The following is a 17,086-nucleotide window of genomic DNA, read 5'->3' on the forward strand; positions in this document are numbered from 1 at the left end:
CAAGGACCAAACAGTCAAACACGGGAGAGTATGGGGGACCGTTCACATTCAAACCACAACAACCTGGTGTCAAAAAAGAAAAAGGGCTCTGTCACTTCAGAAACTTGTATTATCCAATGGGGGGCACTTACTAGCAAGTCAAAATCACAATATTGAAATCTCAGCACGCACCCGCTCTTCAGACATTATCTTCCCCTTGGAGGCACACAGAATCATGTAGACGGAAGCATTCTGTCTAGATTTGGGGCATTCATATTGCCTTGGCCTTTTGTGTTTGTGCTAGGGAATCTGAACTCAGGCCCTCATGGTTTGCCCTCGGAGACAGGGGTGCAAACACTTTACTCAAAGAACCACTGCTCTAGTCTATGGGAACGATGCCCTTCTGTCTACAAGGATCTGGTTTTACTCTCAACTTTCAGATTGCCAATGCAACATGCATGCCAGCCTTATGCCCCTGCCAGCTGTCGTGCCTCCGAGTCACAATGTGACTATCGTCTCTGGAAGTGAGGGCCAAAATAAACCCTTCCCCCAGTTCCAATTGCTTTCATCAGGATATTTTATCAACAACAGGAACCAATACACACGTTGACAACAAGCTTTATCTTGCAAAAAAAGACCACCGAGAGTATAGTACCCTCATTTCCTACACGGGCCGCTTCACGGGTACAGTTGTCCTTATCTCTGCACAGTTTTACAAGGCAGGACAAGCTTTAGAACTTCCTGGAGGGCAACAGTGATGTCATCCTGTCACAGGTGTGTCCAGCTCTGTGTGTAGCTGTACCGAGGCAAAAAAAAAAAAAAAAGATCCTGCAAAGTGGGTGGATTCTTTTCTTATACCGACCATAACAAATGCTCTGTATTCAAACTATATATACAAATGTTATATTTCCTAACGCATGTTTGGAAGCCAAGACTCGATGAGCTTATTACAATTAGACTCTTATTCTGCATCGACCAACCAGATTTCCTGCACACACAAAACAAGGTTTTCTCTTTACTCTAAAGATTTAGGATACCGATGAGAAATTGCGAAAGAAGGAATGCTAAATGAAAAATTTCTCAGTTTGACTGTGAAGATGTTAGCATTATTTTTATAATTCAGTGGTTTAAATATTTTGAGATTGTATGTTTAATTGACTTTAGCAAATTAGACCATGGTTAATGTATACAGTCCATCAGACCCAACAGAAGTATCCACTTAGGCAGGCTTCCTGGGTTTCAGATTCCCCGCAGAAATCCTATTTTAATTTTCCTTCTGTGCTCTGACAAAAAAACACAGCACGCAATGGAAACTTCAGCATGGAGGATACCCTGTGTAAGGCACCCACCAGTTATGATTCGACAGCGTGAAGGTCAACTTACTTGTTCATTTTTAGTAAGCCTGGTTTTGTTGTGAATGTCTGACGTGACCAAATTGAAGCCGTGCTTTTCTGACAAGATTCTCAGAAGCAGGACCACGGTGCGACTGCCACACTTGCCGACTCTGTTGTACACCACCTGGCTGGGGAAGGGAAGGACCTGGAAGGAGAGCAAGAGAAGCAACGTGAAATGTGGGCAAAGAAGCAAGTCTTTCCTCCAAGGGACAACAACATGTGTTGGACACGTAAACGAGAAGTGTCCCCATCAAGCTAGAAGAGGAGGCGGGGCTAGTGTGTAGATATATTCCCTCATAATACTTTCAGAGAGAGAGAGCTGTCCAACTGCACTCATTCAGACTTGATACTGATCACATTTCATGACATTTGTCTATAAAGCATGATGGTGGACTGGCTTCAAAAGGGTAGCAGGAAAGTGTGTACTTTTAGGAAGAATGCCTGTTTGTTTGTTTGTTTGTTTGCAAGGCATGTTTTATTAGACCAGCTTAATAAGAGAAAACATAGTGACATTAAAAACTATGTAGAGGCTGGGTGTGGTAGCCCATGCTTTTAATCCCAGCACTCAGGAGGCAGAAGCAGGTGGATCTCTGCGCTTTCAATGACAGCCTGGTCTACACAGTTGAGCTCCAGGACAGCCAGGGCTATATAGTTCGACCCTGTCTCAAACAACCCCAACAAAAGTGATGGAGAACTCATGTCATTACATTTAAACATATAAACAGAACAATTTAAAGGATTTAAATGGTTATTAGATCCATGTTATAAAAGCATCGCCACCATCAAGTTCCGGATATTGTCATCATTAGCAGGAGACTCCCATATATGTTAGCAAACGCTTCCCTTTCCCACGCCATGCCAAGCTCCTGGCACCATACACATAGGTTCTGTCTCATTGTTTCACTTGGAGGGTCCTAGAAAAATCACGTAAATGAAAGAAAACATGTGTCTTTTATGTCTGATTTTTACTTAGTAGACTGTTCTCCAGTGACCGCTACACTGTAGAATGACTCGATACTCTGTCATCCCGAATGGCTGGATGCCATTGCAATGCACGAACAAACTGGGCTCTGTTTATACATCAGTTGACGGACAGGTGAATCACTTCCACTTTTGGTTGCCGTGAGTAACGCTGTTATGACGATATGCGTACATGCTTTTGTGTGGACATGTGTTTCCAATTCTTTTATGTACATACCTATGAGAGGAGCTCCAAGACCCGCAACAACCCAACGTTTAGGTTTTGTGCAACTGCCAAACCGTTTTCAATACAGCTGCACTGCTTTTACTCCCCCGGCAATGTACAAGTGTTCCAAACTCTATATATCCGTGCCAACTTTTGCTACGGCCTGTTTTTGTGTTTTTATTTTTTATTATAAACATCCCAGTGGGTGTGAAGTGCTATCTCATTGTGGTTTTGAGTTGTATTTCCCCAGTGGCTAATAGTGTGATCGTCATGGGGTGTGTGTGTGTGTGTGTGTGTGTGTGTGTGTGTGTGCGCGTGCACATGCATGTGTGTGTGTGTCTGTTGGTTGTTCATTATTTTCTTTGTATAAATGTATATTTAAAGTTTTTAATACTGTCAAGTTGAACTGCCTTTTTATAGATAAATTTACAGAGTTTTGTGTTCACACCTTCTCTTTATTTGTAGAGAAGTGAGTTGCAAATGTCTTTCTCATTCTTTGGTTGTCTTTTCACTTCCATGATGGGGTCCTTAAAGGTCTAACAGTTTTAAGTTTATTTGGATCCATTTATTTGGCTGTTTGTGCTTCAGGCTTGGTCTAAGATAATCCCCATTTTCTTCTAGGAGGTCTTCGCTTTAGTCCCAACAATTTAGCTCTTTGCTTTGACTTTATTCTTTGTATGGCATTGGGTACAGCCCAATTTTGTACATTTGCAGGTGGCTATCAAATTGTCCCAGCCACATTCAGTGAAAGGCTTCTTCTTTCTTCATTTGTCAACCTTACCGACAATCTCCGGCATGGCATAATAGTTTCCGTTAGGATAACTTTGATGTAAGTTTTGAAATTAGGAAAGTTCTTTCAGTTTTGTTCCTTGATTGTGTTTTGTTCCTTGATTGCTGGTCACTGTGGGTCCCTTACATCCCCAGAAGAAATGTCCAAAGAAACCTTTCTCCAAAAACCAAAACAAGCTATTGAACTTTTAATAGCAATTCCATTTAATGTATAAAAGAGTTTGGGGATGAACACTATGCTAACAATATTGTCTGCCACTCATGAACACAGGTCGTTCTTCTAAGGATTCTACTTTTTAATTCATTTCGCTGACATTTTATAGTGTTCAGCCTTTAGAGTCTCAATGTACTCTTCTTGATGCCTTGTGGATAGAATGATTTCCTTAATTTTATTTCTGGATGGCTTATGACCAGGAATACAGCTAACTTTTATATATTGATCTTAAATCCCGTCATTTTGCTCACTCATTAACGAGCTCGAAAGGTTTCTCCCATGTGGGATTTTCTACATGTAAGATGGTGTCATCAGCAGGTTATATTTTTAACTTCATCCTTTCCAACATGGCTCTCTCTGATTTCCATTCCTTTCCTGATTACCCACCGACAATGATCTTGATTGGCTACAGAAGCGTTATTGAAAAAGCACCTATGATTAAATATTTATACCTCTAGTAAAGTCATCATTTCCAACTGGAATGCTCCGCACTACGCACTAATAGATATGCAATAATCGAAAGCTTCTTTCATTTAGCATTTTCCATAACAGAAGGTCGCAAGAAAGTCCCCCCAAAAGGACACAGCACAGCAAGGACAAGCCACAGACAAACACACTCAAAACTCTCCTCTACAACTACAAGGTAACTTACTGTCTTGAAGTGGCTTACAGAAACGAACTTAGAAACAGCCACAGTATCTGTGCCATTCACTCAGTAGCCAGGCCCATGCCAATGCTATACAATTCCTCCCATTCCTGTTGTTCTCTTATAGCCACATCTTTAGGGCCAGCCAGTACTTGCTATGTGTCCTCCCCAGAATGCACTTTGTATAGACAAAGGGCCATAGCACATGGCAGAAGCTAAGCACATCTTGACCACTCTGATAAAATTTAATGTGCGGTCTAATACTAATGTGGTGATTCTGGTAAAACTTGACATCAGGAGAATATTCAAATCCAGACCCTCTTTCTAAGAAACTACTCACAAAAGTTATCACAATAAAAGAATAGTTGTGGTAATAGGCCTTCACTTTGAATGTTATCATTGAGTACCCTCCATCAAAGTCTGTTCTCTGGTAACTATGGTAACCCAGATATTTAGAGATCAGGCATGCTTGCAGGTATAAGCATGAGTCAAGGAGGCTGACCTAGGTTGTCAAGGTTAGCATGGAAATGTTAATACAGTGTTTGTTGTCTGGTCCTTCAGTATAGCCAGAGTAGGTACCAACATCAGCTGTGACATAAACTGCCCACATAAACACAGAGCCCAGTTCCTCTGTAGAAATAAATTGCTTTATTCTGGTAAGCTGGATCTATAGACCAAGGCTGAGTCTGTCAACTTGAGTTGGATCCCAGTGACTCCCATGGCAGAAGGAAAGGGTCAACTCCTTATCATGGTCATCTGCCTTCCACACATAATTTCCCATACTCCTAATAAGTAAATGACACACAGCATGTCATATTCTCCCCCACACATAACAAATAAATAATGGTAAAAGGAAAAAAAAAGGAAGAAATTACTTGAATTGGCCTTCCCCAACTTGTAACACAATAGCAGTTGCTGAAGAGAACTGTTACAGCCTAGAAGAAGTTCCGGGTTTTAATGTAGGTTTATACCAAGACTGCAGGCATATCTAAGACAGATTAAAGGAGGAAGGTGGGCACCTGATAGAGACCGTCTGTGAAAGCATCCTTCCTCCTGAATTGCTTAGAGAGCTGGTATAGAAGCATGCTGACCATTGTACAGCTTCCTTATGCTAATAACTAACAGTCAGGATACCTTTAAGTTAGTGATTAATCAGCCTTTAAAGCCATTAATGCAGGGCTGGAGAGATGGCTCAGTGGTTAAGAGCACACTGACTGCTCTTCCAGAAGTCCTGAGTTCAATTCCTAGCAACCACATGGTGGCTCACAACCATCTGTAATGGGATCCAATGCCCTCTTCTGGTGTGTCTGAAGATAGCTACAGTGTATGCACATATATGAATAATAAGCAAATCTTTTTAAAAAAACCATTAATGCATCACACATCACTTTCATTAGTGTTGCAGAAAATCTCAAATAATGGGCCAAGATATTTAGCATTATAAGAGGAGCTTACATATGATCAAAAATCGCAGCACCATGACAGCAGCAATACCTACAACAAGAAAGTGTTTTGGGACATTGTCCTCCATTGTAACTTGCCACTGGACTCTGAACTATCTACTTGAACAAGGTTGGTCCTGTTGACTTTTCATCATGGAGGAGGGGCTATGTGGCGCCATAGCATACCCCCCACCCCCAGATTTATGGACAGTTATAGATTTCTAGGAGAGAGGTATCATGAGGTCCTACCCTTCCCCAAGATTGTAGGCACTTATGGGCTACTAGAGAAAAGGTTTCAATAGGTTCTGTTTCTTCCTATAAGTGTTTTAGGTAGTTAACTTTTGCTGGGGGAGTGAGGGCATCACAAGACCATGCCTTCCCCTGAGGATAAACAGACCATCAACCTTTGCCAGGGAGATTTTGCCCACTTAGTGGTGTAGCTGCTTAGTGAGTTGTCTAGGCACTTGTAAGGAATCAGAGTTAAACCCCTTGCTTTACCAGGCTAGACTTGAGTGAAATCGTTCCTAGAGTCTGTCACTGGCATCCTTCTAAGGATGAACGTATATATGTTCTCCGGCCCTAGGAAAAGGCCTCAAAACAAGGAAAGAAACCCAACATCCTCACTATGGCTATTTTCGGTTAACACTGTCCTAAAGCCACATAATGGGAATTGGGGAATATGGCATCCCATAAGGCCTCTCAAATCACAATTTGGCCTTCAGAGACACAGTATGATACACCGTCATACACAGACCTCTCTCCAAATTCAAATAGTTTATCCCAAACAATATAGGAGAAGCTCTTAGGATGAGCAGAGAGGCAGGCTCAACCAATATGTTGTTTTTGCGTACTGTTAAGTGAACAGTAAAAAAAAAAATGGGTTCATAACTGTTCTTGGGAGAAATACAGATTTGCTCCTGAAAGTCTGCTTTAAAAACCCATCTGACCATCTGTTTGAAGGGTTTGGAAAGATTGTGGAAAAGAGACTCCTATATTTAATAGAAGATTGATCCTGTCCGAGCCCCTGTGCTGTGTAAAATGTTTTAAATTAATTTCTAAAGGTTTTTATACATGACTACAGTTTATCCATCATGTCTACACCCTCCTTTTCCCCTCTTCAATCCCTCCACAATTCCTTCCATTACCTGTCAAATTCATGAACTCTTCTTTATTATTGTCACATATATGCACACATGCTTATATATATGTATAAACATACTGAGTTTATTTATAGTTAATGTTCCTACTATGTGCATGTGTTTTAGGGTTGAACACTTGGGATTGGATGATCTATCAGGGAGCTCATCTTAAAAAAAAGAAAAAAAAGACACTCCCTTTGTCAACCAATAATCGCCTGTCGCAAATCTTTATAGTCATCATTAACAATGGCATATCAAATAGCCTCATTGTCTTTTAATCTAGCTGTGCATTTCTCTAAGAACTTATGTGACCAAACAGCTTAAGTAACACTATTAACCTCTATGTCACTCCCTGTCCACCCTCCTCTTCTCCACAGACCATAGCTCCTAGAACAATGGGGTCCGATGTTAGAAGCAACTCAAGAATAACTCATGCATTCTGACCCGGGACCCAGGACTATCACCCAGCACAGTCCAATCTGTTCCATTTGGACATTTGTCAGTCCACCCTCAAACCCCTGCAGGAGAGTGGGATCCTATCTACAGGAATAAAATAGAGCCCAGAGAACTCAAGTGCCATTTCCAAGGTCACAAATCATGAACGTCACTCGGAATAGTTAAAGCCCAGCTCTCAGCTTTTCTCATCCTTAGGCCCACACCCTCCTTACTATGCCATCAAATCAAAAGGCAGAGGGAGCTCTTTGCTGCAGAAGTCCCATTTCTTTTCTTGGGTCCTGCGTGTAGCTAACCTCATTAAGCATGCTATTTTTTCAGCAGTCTCCATGGGCAACATCACTGACGTGTCACTCAGATATCTAAGTGGAAATGACAGAAGTTGATTAGACTTTTCCTCCACCCTCAAGACTCATTCTAAGGAACTAATGCAAGCTCATGGTGTCAACACCACTAATCAGAGGAGGAGGAAGTAGACTCGGCCTCCACATCGCTCCTTCTTCTACTGTACCCTTGACAGTGACATGCATGGTTGTCTCGGGCATTGTGAGCACCTTTCACTAAGAAAAGGAGAAAGACAAGAGACAGTAACTTATAAGGCAATGTATATAAAATCCTTAATGTACCCAAAAAGGCAAGCAAATCCTTTCAAACCATATGCTTAGCGACTAGGAGGAGATGTTATGTTACAGAGCCCATTTACGTCAATAGGCGTTTGCCAATGGTTGGGTAGGGGATCCACATCCCTCATTTGAAGAATCGCACTAATTTCTATGCACAAGTTCTGGATTCATATTCCTGCTCTGGGTGCCCTAGAGAGAAGCATCTACCAAAAGCCTTCATTGTTGCTACCTCCAATAATTCTTCAAGTTTGGCTGGTATGGGTATATGAATGTTATGTCTGTGGTTTCTGCTTTATGGCCAATTTGTAAAAGTGAAGGAGACTCCAGAATATTTCCCTCTATGAATTATGTATTTTTGTGTTTCTGCCTTGTGAGTTCTGCAAATGCCACAACCCCCCAGAGCCTGACAGGCCCATGTGGAACATGCCAAACAAACAGAAGTCCTTCCAAATCCTAAGCACAGCAGTAACTACCACCAGATGACAGCCGCAAGTGCAAGGGCTTATCCCACGCTGGGAAGTGGAGCGGGGAGGGAGAAAGGGGTTTGAGGCAGAAGATAACGTGGTCTGGGTTAAGACTTCAATGGTCTTTGACTACAGGACTCTTGTAGGGGGTAGCATTATTAAAGTGCTAACGTCGCTGCCAAGCTTAAATCTCTGCAAACTACCATTTAATATAATAACGTGGCTTTCAAATGGCTGAATATTCTAGTTCTTTATAGAACTTTATCCCCTGTACTGAGGTTCACTGGATGAAGAGAGTTTCAGGCGGTGGTTCTCAACCTATGGATCCCAAACCCTGGGTTGTTGAGTGACTTTCGTAGGAATCACCTAAGACCATTGGGAAATGCAGACATTAACATAATTCATAAAAGTAGCAACAAAAACAATCTTATGGCTGGGTGCTCACCACAACATGAGGAAATCTATTAAAGAGTCTCAGCCTTATGAAGGTTGAGAACCAGCGTGTTAGGATAAGGACTGGGAACTCTAAATGGCACTCAGGGGCCTTTGTTAGTACGCAGTGCTGCTACAAAGACTCCCACCCTTTGTGTATCAAAGTGATTTAAAGGGCTTCTGTGGCTTTACAAGATGAAAGTAGGGAGAACATTCCCTGCATGATCCCAGCCAGGCCTGGAGAGCTGTATCTAGCGTGGGCACCAGGGGCCGTGTCTCCCTTTGGATCGGCAGTTGTGAGTCACCTGAGCACGTGTTATTGATTACACAGCCCTTGATGAATGTCTACTCACCCAGATGGGCTAGAGACCAGGTGTGCTGCTTAACTGAACGTGTCGTTAACTGAAACCCTCATCAAACACCGTCGTGGTGTTACACCTTTAAAGCCAATGTTGTGCTGAATAGGAACAGACTTTCCTCAATGAACGGAATTGTGCTTGGTGACTTTCCAGAATTTCCACTTCATAGTCAAACAGACCAAAAGCAGGAACGGCCACAGTCTGAATTTATTCCTGTTATGCACGGTCCAAAAACCCACTAAGCTAATCCACATTTTAAAGTTTCCCATAATATCACGGTGCCAGCGACTTCACACCTTCACGACTAGGTTTTCTTCATCTGTGAAAGGGAAGGGCCGAGTCGCCATCTACTAAATCATCTTCCAAAGCTCATACGTTATTGGGTTAAGTCTGCGTTTTTGTCAACCCAAATGCTTTTAAATTTTCCAGTCTTCCATGGGGACTCACAATAGGGAAAAGAGCAATTGGTAGCCCTAGACATCTGTACAACCTACAAACCAGAACCATGCGAAGCCCAGGAAGCTAAAATAAGTGGTACAGTAGTGGTACTTTTCTATTTTGGGCCACTACAAATTGAACTTAATTGATCAATGGGAGGGAATTTGTGCAGGGTACTGCAAACCCAGCTACCTATACACGGCTGGAGAGGTAAGGCTGGAGAGACACAAGAGGAGAATGTACCACTGCCACTTTCCTAAACTAATTTCTAGATGTGTTCTAAATACTTACCTTTACACCCACAGAGGATGAAGTACTCAGCCTTCATCAAAGACACTCTTCTCTTCAACAGATGGTCAATATTCAGAAAGTACATGACAAAGGGGTGCCTAACCTCAACTGATACATCTATGACCCAACCCATACACCTAAGGCTTGGGGAATGTGTGGAAGAGAGTATGGGAAGGGTTTAAGGACCAGAGGACAAGTATGTCTGAGGCAAGAAAATGTCCTCTGTATAGGACGGGGGAATTTCACTCAGGAAATTTCGACACTATGGTTGCTTGAACTACAGCTGCACAAGGGCGATACTAGTTGACATGCCAACATGGATGGGGGAAGGTTTGCAAGGTCTCACGTCCAGATAGAGCTAGAGGTGGGCAATGGTGTCTGAGAAAGGGAGAAGAGGTTTTGTCCAGGGACTTTCACAAAGAATGTGTAGTTCCAAGTACATAGGCAACGCTAAACCATGTGTGTATGTGTGTGCGTGGGTGCGTGTGCATGCTTGGGTGCATGTATGGCATGTAGCAATGAAAAAGAAGAGATTGAGAATTTAAGAGGGGGTGAGAACAAAGAAGTTGCGGGAAGAGGGGAGGGCATGAATGATGTAGGTGCAGTGTTCATGTATGAAGTTCTCAGAAAAACTTAAGCCCAGCTAGATTCTGCCACGATTTGTTATGAAATATATTCAAAACAGAAAGAAAACAAAACCACCCACTAAAGATTCAGTGATTTATGCCAATAACACGATTTCCAGTTTCACAAGTGTACACACTGCTATTTTGAAAGTGTAGGCATCTTTCTATCTGTCTTATTCTTGCCCGAGCTTGTCATGTAATATATTTACCTTAATCTCTTACCTTGTTGCCTTAGTTTTAATCAGCTCCCTGTATTTAAGATTACTACCAAAGCTTTCTAAAACTTAGGACTGAGACTCGCTGACCTCTGCTCATCAGTGAGCCCATGCCATGTCCTTGACGTATGAGAAATATATATAATGCTATATGTGTAGATGGGCACTACCCCGCCACCTTGTCTTTTCTTATTACCAATGCCGCTTCTGCTCTCGGGATGCCTTTCCTCCATCCTTAAAGAGGAAACACAGAGGACCCATTTAAGAATCCCATTTCCCCTCAGCATGACCCTTGGATACAAAGTTCCTCCTAGCCACAAGGCTGAAATGGCAGCCTTGTGCTCCTCTAATTCCTCATTCACAACCTATCTTCTCTCAGATGCTGCCAAATCTCAACCTTACGCTTCCCCTCCCCCGCTCCCACTCAGTGCTGCTGTCCGTCTAATGCTATCTATAGAAAGATAAATATAGCTAATGGGTCCATCTGGGTCTCTGTGACACACAGAGCGGACAATTAATAATGTCCCTGTCTATTAATAAACAGGATGAAGATATTAAGAGTGCTTATCATTATAAAGCATGTTCTTTTGGTTCTCTTCCAAACCTAGAGGGAAGTCTATGACTTCTTGTCTAATTTGCAACGTTAGATAAGAAAAAGTATAGCAGAGAAGTTAGCTCCCTGGATGGCTGGAGGTCATGAGATGTTGTTGGTATCCTCTGTGGTTCTGTTGCTCTAAGAGGTTAAGGGAACTTCTGAAGAAGTTAAGAGCGCTTCTGAACAAGTCCTTCTGTCTAACGTTTCCTCAAGCATACACTACAGCAGGGAAGCTGAGGACTCTATAGTTCCCTTCCTACTTAAACCCCATGTTGTGAAGTGAGGGCTACATGGGGTTGATGAAACCCAGTGGTGTGTGGTGTGATAACTTGCACTTCTAAATATCTATGTTCTCATCTCTGCCTTCTACAACATCATTACTTTCCCACAGCCATCAAGAGAGGACGTTTTCACAAGGAGACAAAGTTTCATTTTTGTATCTTTTAGGTTCTGTTTTGTTTTTTGTATGCGAGATGATAAAGTTCCCACCATTGGAGCTTTGGAACCTTCTTCACTGCTCAGCTTGAAGAAGAATTCATGCCTCCGATGACATTAACTGAACGCCATCCGGGCTGTGGTAGAGAAGAAGATAGATACATGCGATAGATAGATACATGAGGTAGAGAAGAAGATAGTCAAATGAATGGACGCACAGAAAATTTGCATATTTAAAAAGGAACATTCATTTTGAATTCTGAATCACTCTGTTTCTCTCCTTGGCCAGCACACAAATCACAGATGGAAAAAACGTCCCTAAAAATGGTATCTAATTACCAAAAAGGTTATAATTACAAAAATTCAGACGGCTCAGACGAAAGAAAGCATGCCTATGAAATACTAAGGACAACAAAGACCACAGACCACACTTATGAGGCATGAGGAGCGGGGGTGGGGGGCGGGGGGGCGGTGTAAAACAGCAGAGGTCAAGTCTTCTCAGAGGAATATTCCCTAATGCTTCTGGGACTTAGTCTTCCCTTTGCATGTATCTGGTGGCCCTGCTAGGACTGTGCTTGGTTCCGCTCCCCACTCTTCTCATCCCTTCAGACCTTTGCAGTTTGTCCTATCAACAGCACAAGGAGGAACCCAGCGGAGCTGCACAGCTGTGTGCAAGGTCATCCTGCCGCATCTTGCCTGTGTATTGGATGTGCTGATGGTCTCAAAGTCACGTGAGTGCCACTACCTCCGTCAATCTGGGTCCTAGCCGCTTCCAATAGTCTTAAATACTGTGTGTCCGACCCCACAAAAGTTCTCACGAGACAAAACTCTGGGAATGAGAACTGCAGATTTCCTAGTGTTGATGGAGGAAGACTCAGGGGCCTCATGTGGAGCTGTTCTATTTTGGGTATTAATTCAATTGGTCCTTTGCATTAACTTTTGAATCACAATATGTGACTGGGAAAAATGCATTGGGTCAGACGATCTTACTGCTAGACTCACACACTTGGTTTGGCCCCATTGAGATCTTTAGGGCATCTCTTAATCACATGCATCTTCAAGTTAAATTGGCCTAAGGAGGTACCTTAGTTTATATGGACTCCTATCATTTCAGTCTACTCTTCAAGCTTGGTTTGAAACTTTGTTTCTTTATTGTAGTCTTCTATCTAGCTACAGACTTACCCTTTAAGCCCAGTCTGAAAACTCTCTTACTATAACGAAATAGAGAAGTATCCGTTATTGATTGGTTCCATAATTCTTATCAGGTATTGTTGGCAAAGGTCAACCACTCCATTCAGAATCGTCTCCTCTGGCTGCTGGGGGAGAAACAGATGGTCCACTCTTCCACAAGGAAAAAGCTGCCATCACTGTTACGAGTGCAAAGCTGGGGGAATTGCTTTGAGGATACTTGGGTGCTATTACTTTTCTCTGCCACCAAGGCGCTCAGTAAAGACAGTAAGAAAAAAAAAAAAAAAAACCTGACATTGCCTGTTGGGAACCACACCATCATTTTCCATGAAAATGTCTCAATTACATTCTAGTTTCATGAGTTGTGAATTTGCAGCCAGAAACTTATTCTTGGATTCAACTGATCATTGCTTAAATTCCTTAGCTAACCTTAAAGTTTTTATAACATAACCCACATTTTTTAAAATAGTGTGGCAGATTGGCAGGTTTCTAACCAATCGTGCTTCCTCCGGTTACCCGCAGCATCGCCTCCTCTCCATGGACCCCAAGCTTAGCCATAGGGTTTCCTTTGGCTGATGAGGAATTAATTAAGTACCCCACAAACAGAGCCTCATTAAAAAAAAAAAACTTACATGCTGGGGCACCGACTCCTCATGCTTCCCAAGCCTACAGCCATGGGAAAAGTTGGGCCAGCCTCCCAGAGAGACAACAGGAAATACTGAGAATTCTGTGATCAAATGCAATAAACAGGCATTGAGCTCTTGCTAAATGCCAGTCACTTGGCTAGTAACAAGCAGTTAACTGAATTGTAATTATTTTACTATCTGTCTCCGACAGGGCTCTAGATCCTATTGCTCCAGTAGCCACATCTGCTTCCTTTCTCTTGTGATTTTTACAACTCAGATTAATAGCTACCACGTAAGAAATCACTGAATGAACGGACAGAGAGAGTTACAAGGAATCTCCTGCCCCATGCGAAATCATACTTTAACTAAAGACACAAATGTACACACTGTGAACACTTACTCTCAATCAGTGTTCTAGACCCCGGGGTCTAGAGATGTGAATTTAACCATCCGAGCTGGAGTAGCGCCTGCATGTGACTAAGCCTGGCCTCTCACTTCACGTACTGCATGCCTCTGTGAGTTAAACTTTGGTTGGATTCCATCTAAAGAACAGGCAACACAAGGTTAACTAACTCTATATTTACATAGTGATTCCTCTTAATTTGCAAGACTTACAGGGCTACCATGACCAACCAATTGGTGATCTGCTGCTGAGGATAGGAGTCCTTTCCCTCAGAGTAAAACTTGAACCAAGTCAAGTTTCCAATAAAGAGGAAGATGTGGTGAAAGAATGCATAAAGGGACAAATAACCAATAATGTTGATGATTCCCTGAACTCAAGGCAACCCTATCCTTGGTTCTCTGAACAACCATTCATGGAAACCCCATTTTTTATCTACAGACAAGGAAGTAAGGAGGAGGCCCAGGGAGGTCTGTAAACCTTGGGCAAGGGTCCATTGTTAGCTCCTGTATGTACACCTGAACTATCACCTGCCCTGGCACAGGTGTGCTGACAGCTGGAGAAGAGCAAAGACGGCATACACTTCTCCTTTACATAAAAGGACATCACTCCCATCCAATGAAACGGGATGGAGAATCGGCAACCAGGTAAACTTGAACCACAATGTTAGCTTCCGATGTGAATCCAGGATTCATAAGATATTCTTAGCCAGAGATGGTAATAAGATATTTCAATTATTCTCCAATAGAAAAATGTCACACAGCCTACATGTTGGCAGCTTTTAACAACTGCATTTTTTTTTGGGGGGGGGGATAGATGTGCCATGGAATCTAGACCTGATCCACAAACAAATGGGGATCTGATCAAGCAGAATCCTTTCCCCACTGCAACCATATCTCTCTCTCTCTCTCTCTCTCTCTCTCTCTCTCTCTCTCTCTCTCTGTGTGTGTGTGTGTGTGTGTGTGTGTGTGTGTGTGTGTGTGTGTGTGTGTGTGTTTGCTTACACTCATTCTCCTTGGTTACTTGGTGCTGAGTAAACAGATTTTGCCCCCCAGAAATCTTCAAGTCAGAGGAAAATTCTCTCCCTAGAGTAAAGGCTATTCAGGCAATCAAAGTGATACATCAAATAAAATAAATCATTCTTTGAAAGAAGATTTTTTTGCATAAAACTCACACAAATGTTTGCCATTTCACCAGGGCTTCACTAGGAGGCAAGAAGATGTCCATTTCAGAGCAGTTAGCTGTCCTGAGTCAAGAGAGCCCCAAACCACTAAGCAGATATAACATTTCTCTTGCCCATAATTAGTGAGGGGTTGGATCTGACTAAGCAACAAGAAGATACTTTTGTCAGAAGAGCTCACGTCAGGATGGATAAGTGAAATAAAACAGGAAAAGTTAAAATGTAAGGAGGAGTTACAGTTTTAAGAGGCAATCATAGGTGTTAGAGGCACTGTTGGGATATTCAATTTTGCTGTGGCTTTTAGCCTAATGCAAACGCATACCTTTCTTCTTTGCATTTTTAATGTTTGTTCATTATTTAAAATGGCCTTAGGTGTCATGGGTCTCTGCTGACTGTGCCCCAGGTAGACCTAGCATAAAAGCAGACTCAAGGTCAACCCAACTTGTGCAGCAATGCTGGCCAACTCAGTTATGGTAAAGACTCCCCTCTGAAGATGACTAAGGTCTACTCAAAAGAAAACACTTATGTGCTCAAATGACAGCTGGAGAATCCTTCTGACCTCATGTCCCTCTCTGCCAGTTTTAATGTCAGGGCCTTGGATATAAAAGCTCTGTATAGCTCGCAGCTGGAGTCAGTAAACAAGTTTCAACCCTACTCTGTGAGTTCCCAGGCTACATTATGTTCTTCCTCCATCATGAAGCATGGCCTTACCAAGGGGATCACGAACAACCAAGGGTGGAAATGCAACACTATTTTTCAGGAATTTGTAGTCCAACCTTTTGAAGTTTCAGAAGAATAACGTTAACTGAAAATGAGCACCAGCAGCAACGGCTTAGGAACGCAACTGAGACATCATCCCACCCACTCCACTAGCTGTTGGCTTGGGAAAGAAGTCTACTATACACTCAAATGATTTCTTTTTCTTTTTGATTTCATTTTTTGGTAAACATTGTAAGCATTATTATTAGTTGAAAAACCTTTAACTGCATTGTCAATTCTTGAAGGAAAAAAAAAATCAAACCAATCTCAATCTCAATGTTTCTTGCCCTCTGTGTGTGTGTCTGTATGTGTATGTGTGAGTGTGTGTGTATGTGTGTGTGAGTGTGTGTGTATGTGTGTGTGGGTGTGTGTGTATGTGAGTGTGTGTGTGTATGTGTATGAGTGTGTGTATGTGTGTATTGTGAGTGTATGTTTGAGTATGTGTGTGTATGTGTGTGTATGTGTGTGTATATGTATGAGTGTGTGTATGTATGTATTGTGAGTGTATGTTTGAGTATGTGTGTGTATGTGTGTGTATGTGTGTGTATGTGTATGAGTGTGTGTATGTGTATTGTGAGTGTATGTTTGAGTATGTGTGTGTATGTGTGTGTATGTGTGTGAGTGTGTGTATGTGTGTATGTGTATGTGTGAGTGTGTGTATGTGTATGTGTGTATGTATGTGTGAGTGTGTGTGAGTGTGTGTGTGAGTGTGTGTGTATGTGTGTGTGTGTGTGTGTGTGTGAGAGAGAGAGAGAGAGAGAGAGAGAGAGAGAGAGAGAGAGAGAGAGAAAAAACAGAGACAGAGACAGAGAAAGCTCACAGAAACAATTTTTAACCTAGAGCTGAGGACTGAACCCAGGGCCTTGTGCTTGCTAGACAAGCATTCTAACCACTGAGCTAAATCCTCAACCCCTAACAATTTATTTTTAATTACATGTCACTAATCATTCACACAGCTAATTCCACCAACCTTAGATCACAGTTCAAACATGGAGACAAAGCATCCATTTCTGCTTGAGAAATCCAACATATACCTGAACATTTGAAAAACAAGGAGAGAATTTCGTTGAAAATGCCCTAAAGTAACAGGATCGAGCAGGCAGAATCGTGGTTACTCTGTTACCAACACGCAAAAACAAATCCTGGCAGCCTCTCAGTGCAGCCGGTGTGGGAATCCTATAGTATGTGGCTGAAAGCGTGACCATAATACTAT

At 42.2% G+C, this 17,086-nt stretch overlaps 1 protein-coding gene across 1 annotated transcript in view; it reads right to left on the reverse strand.

The window, feature by feature from the left end:
- Ust (uronyl-2-sulfotransferase) overlaps positions 1–17,086 on the reverse strand; it is a 297,439-nt gene that overhangs the window by 118,151 nt on the left and 162,202 nt on the right. Inside the window, 1 exon segment of the mRNA NM_001108458.1 lies at positions 1,363–1,518. Within this exon segment, the coding sequence (NP_001101928.1) occupies positions 1,363–1,518 (156 nt within the window).

Source organism: Rattus norvegicus, chromosome 1 (genome assembly GCF_021556685.1).
Source record: "Rattus norvegicus strain SHRSP/BbbUtx chromosome 1, alternate assembly SHRSP_T2T, whole genome shotgun sequence".
Classification (NCBI taxonomy): domain Eukaryota; kingdom Metazoa; phylum Chordata; class Mammalia; order Rodentia; family Muridae; genus Rattus; species Rattus norvegicus.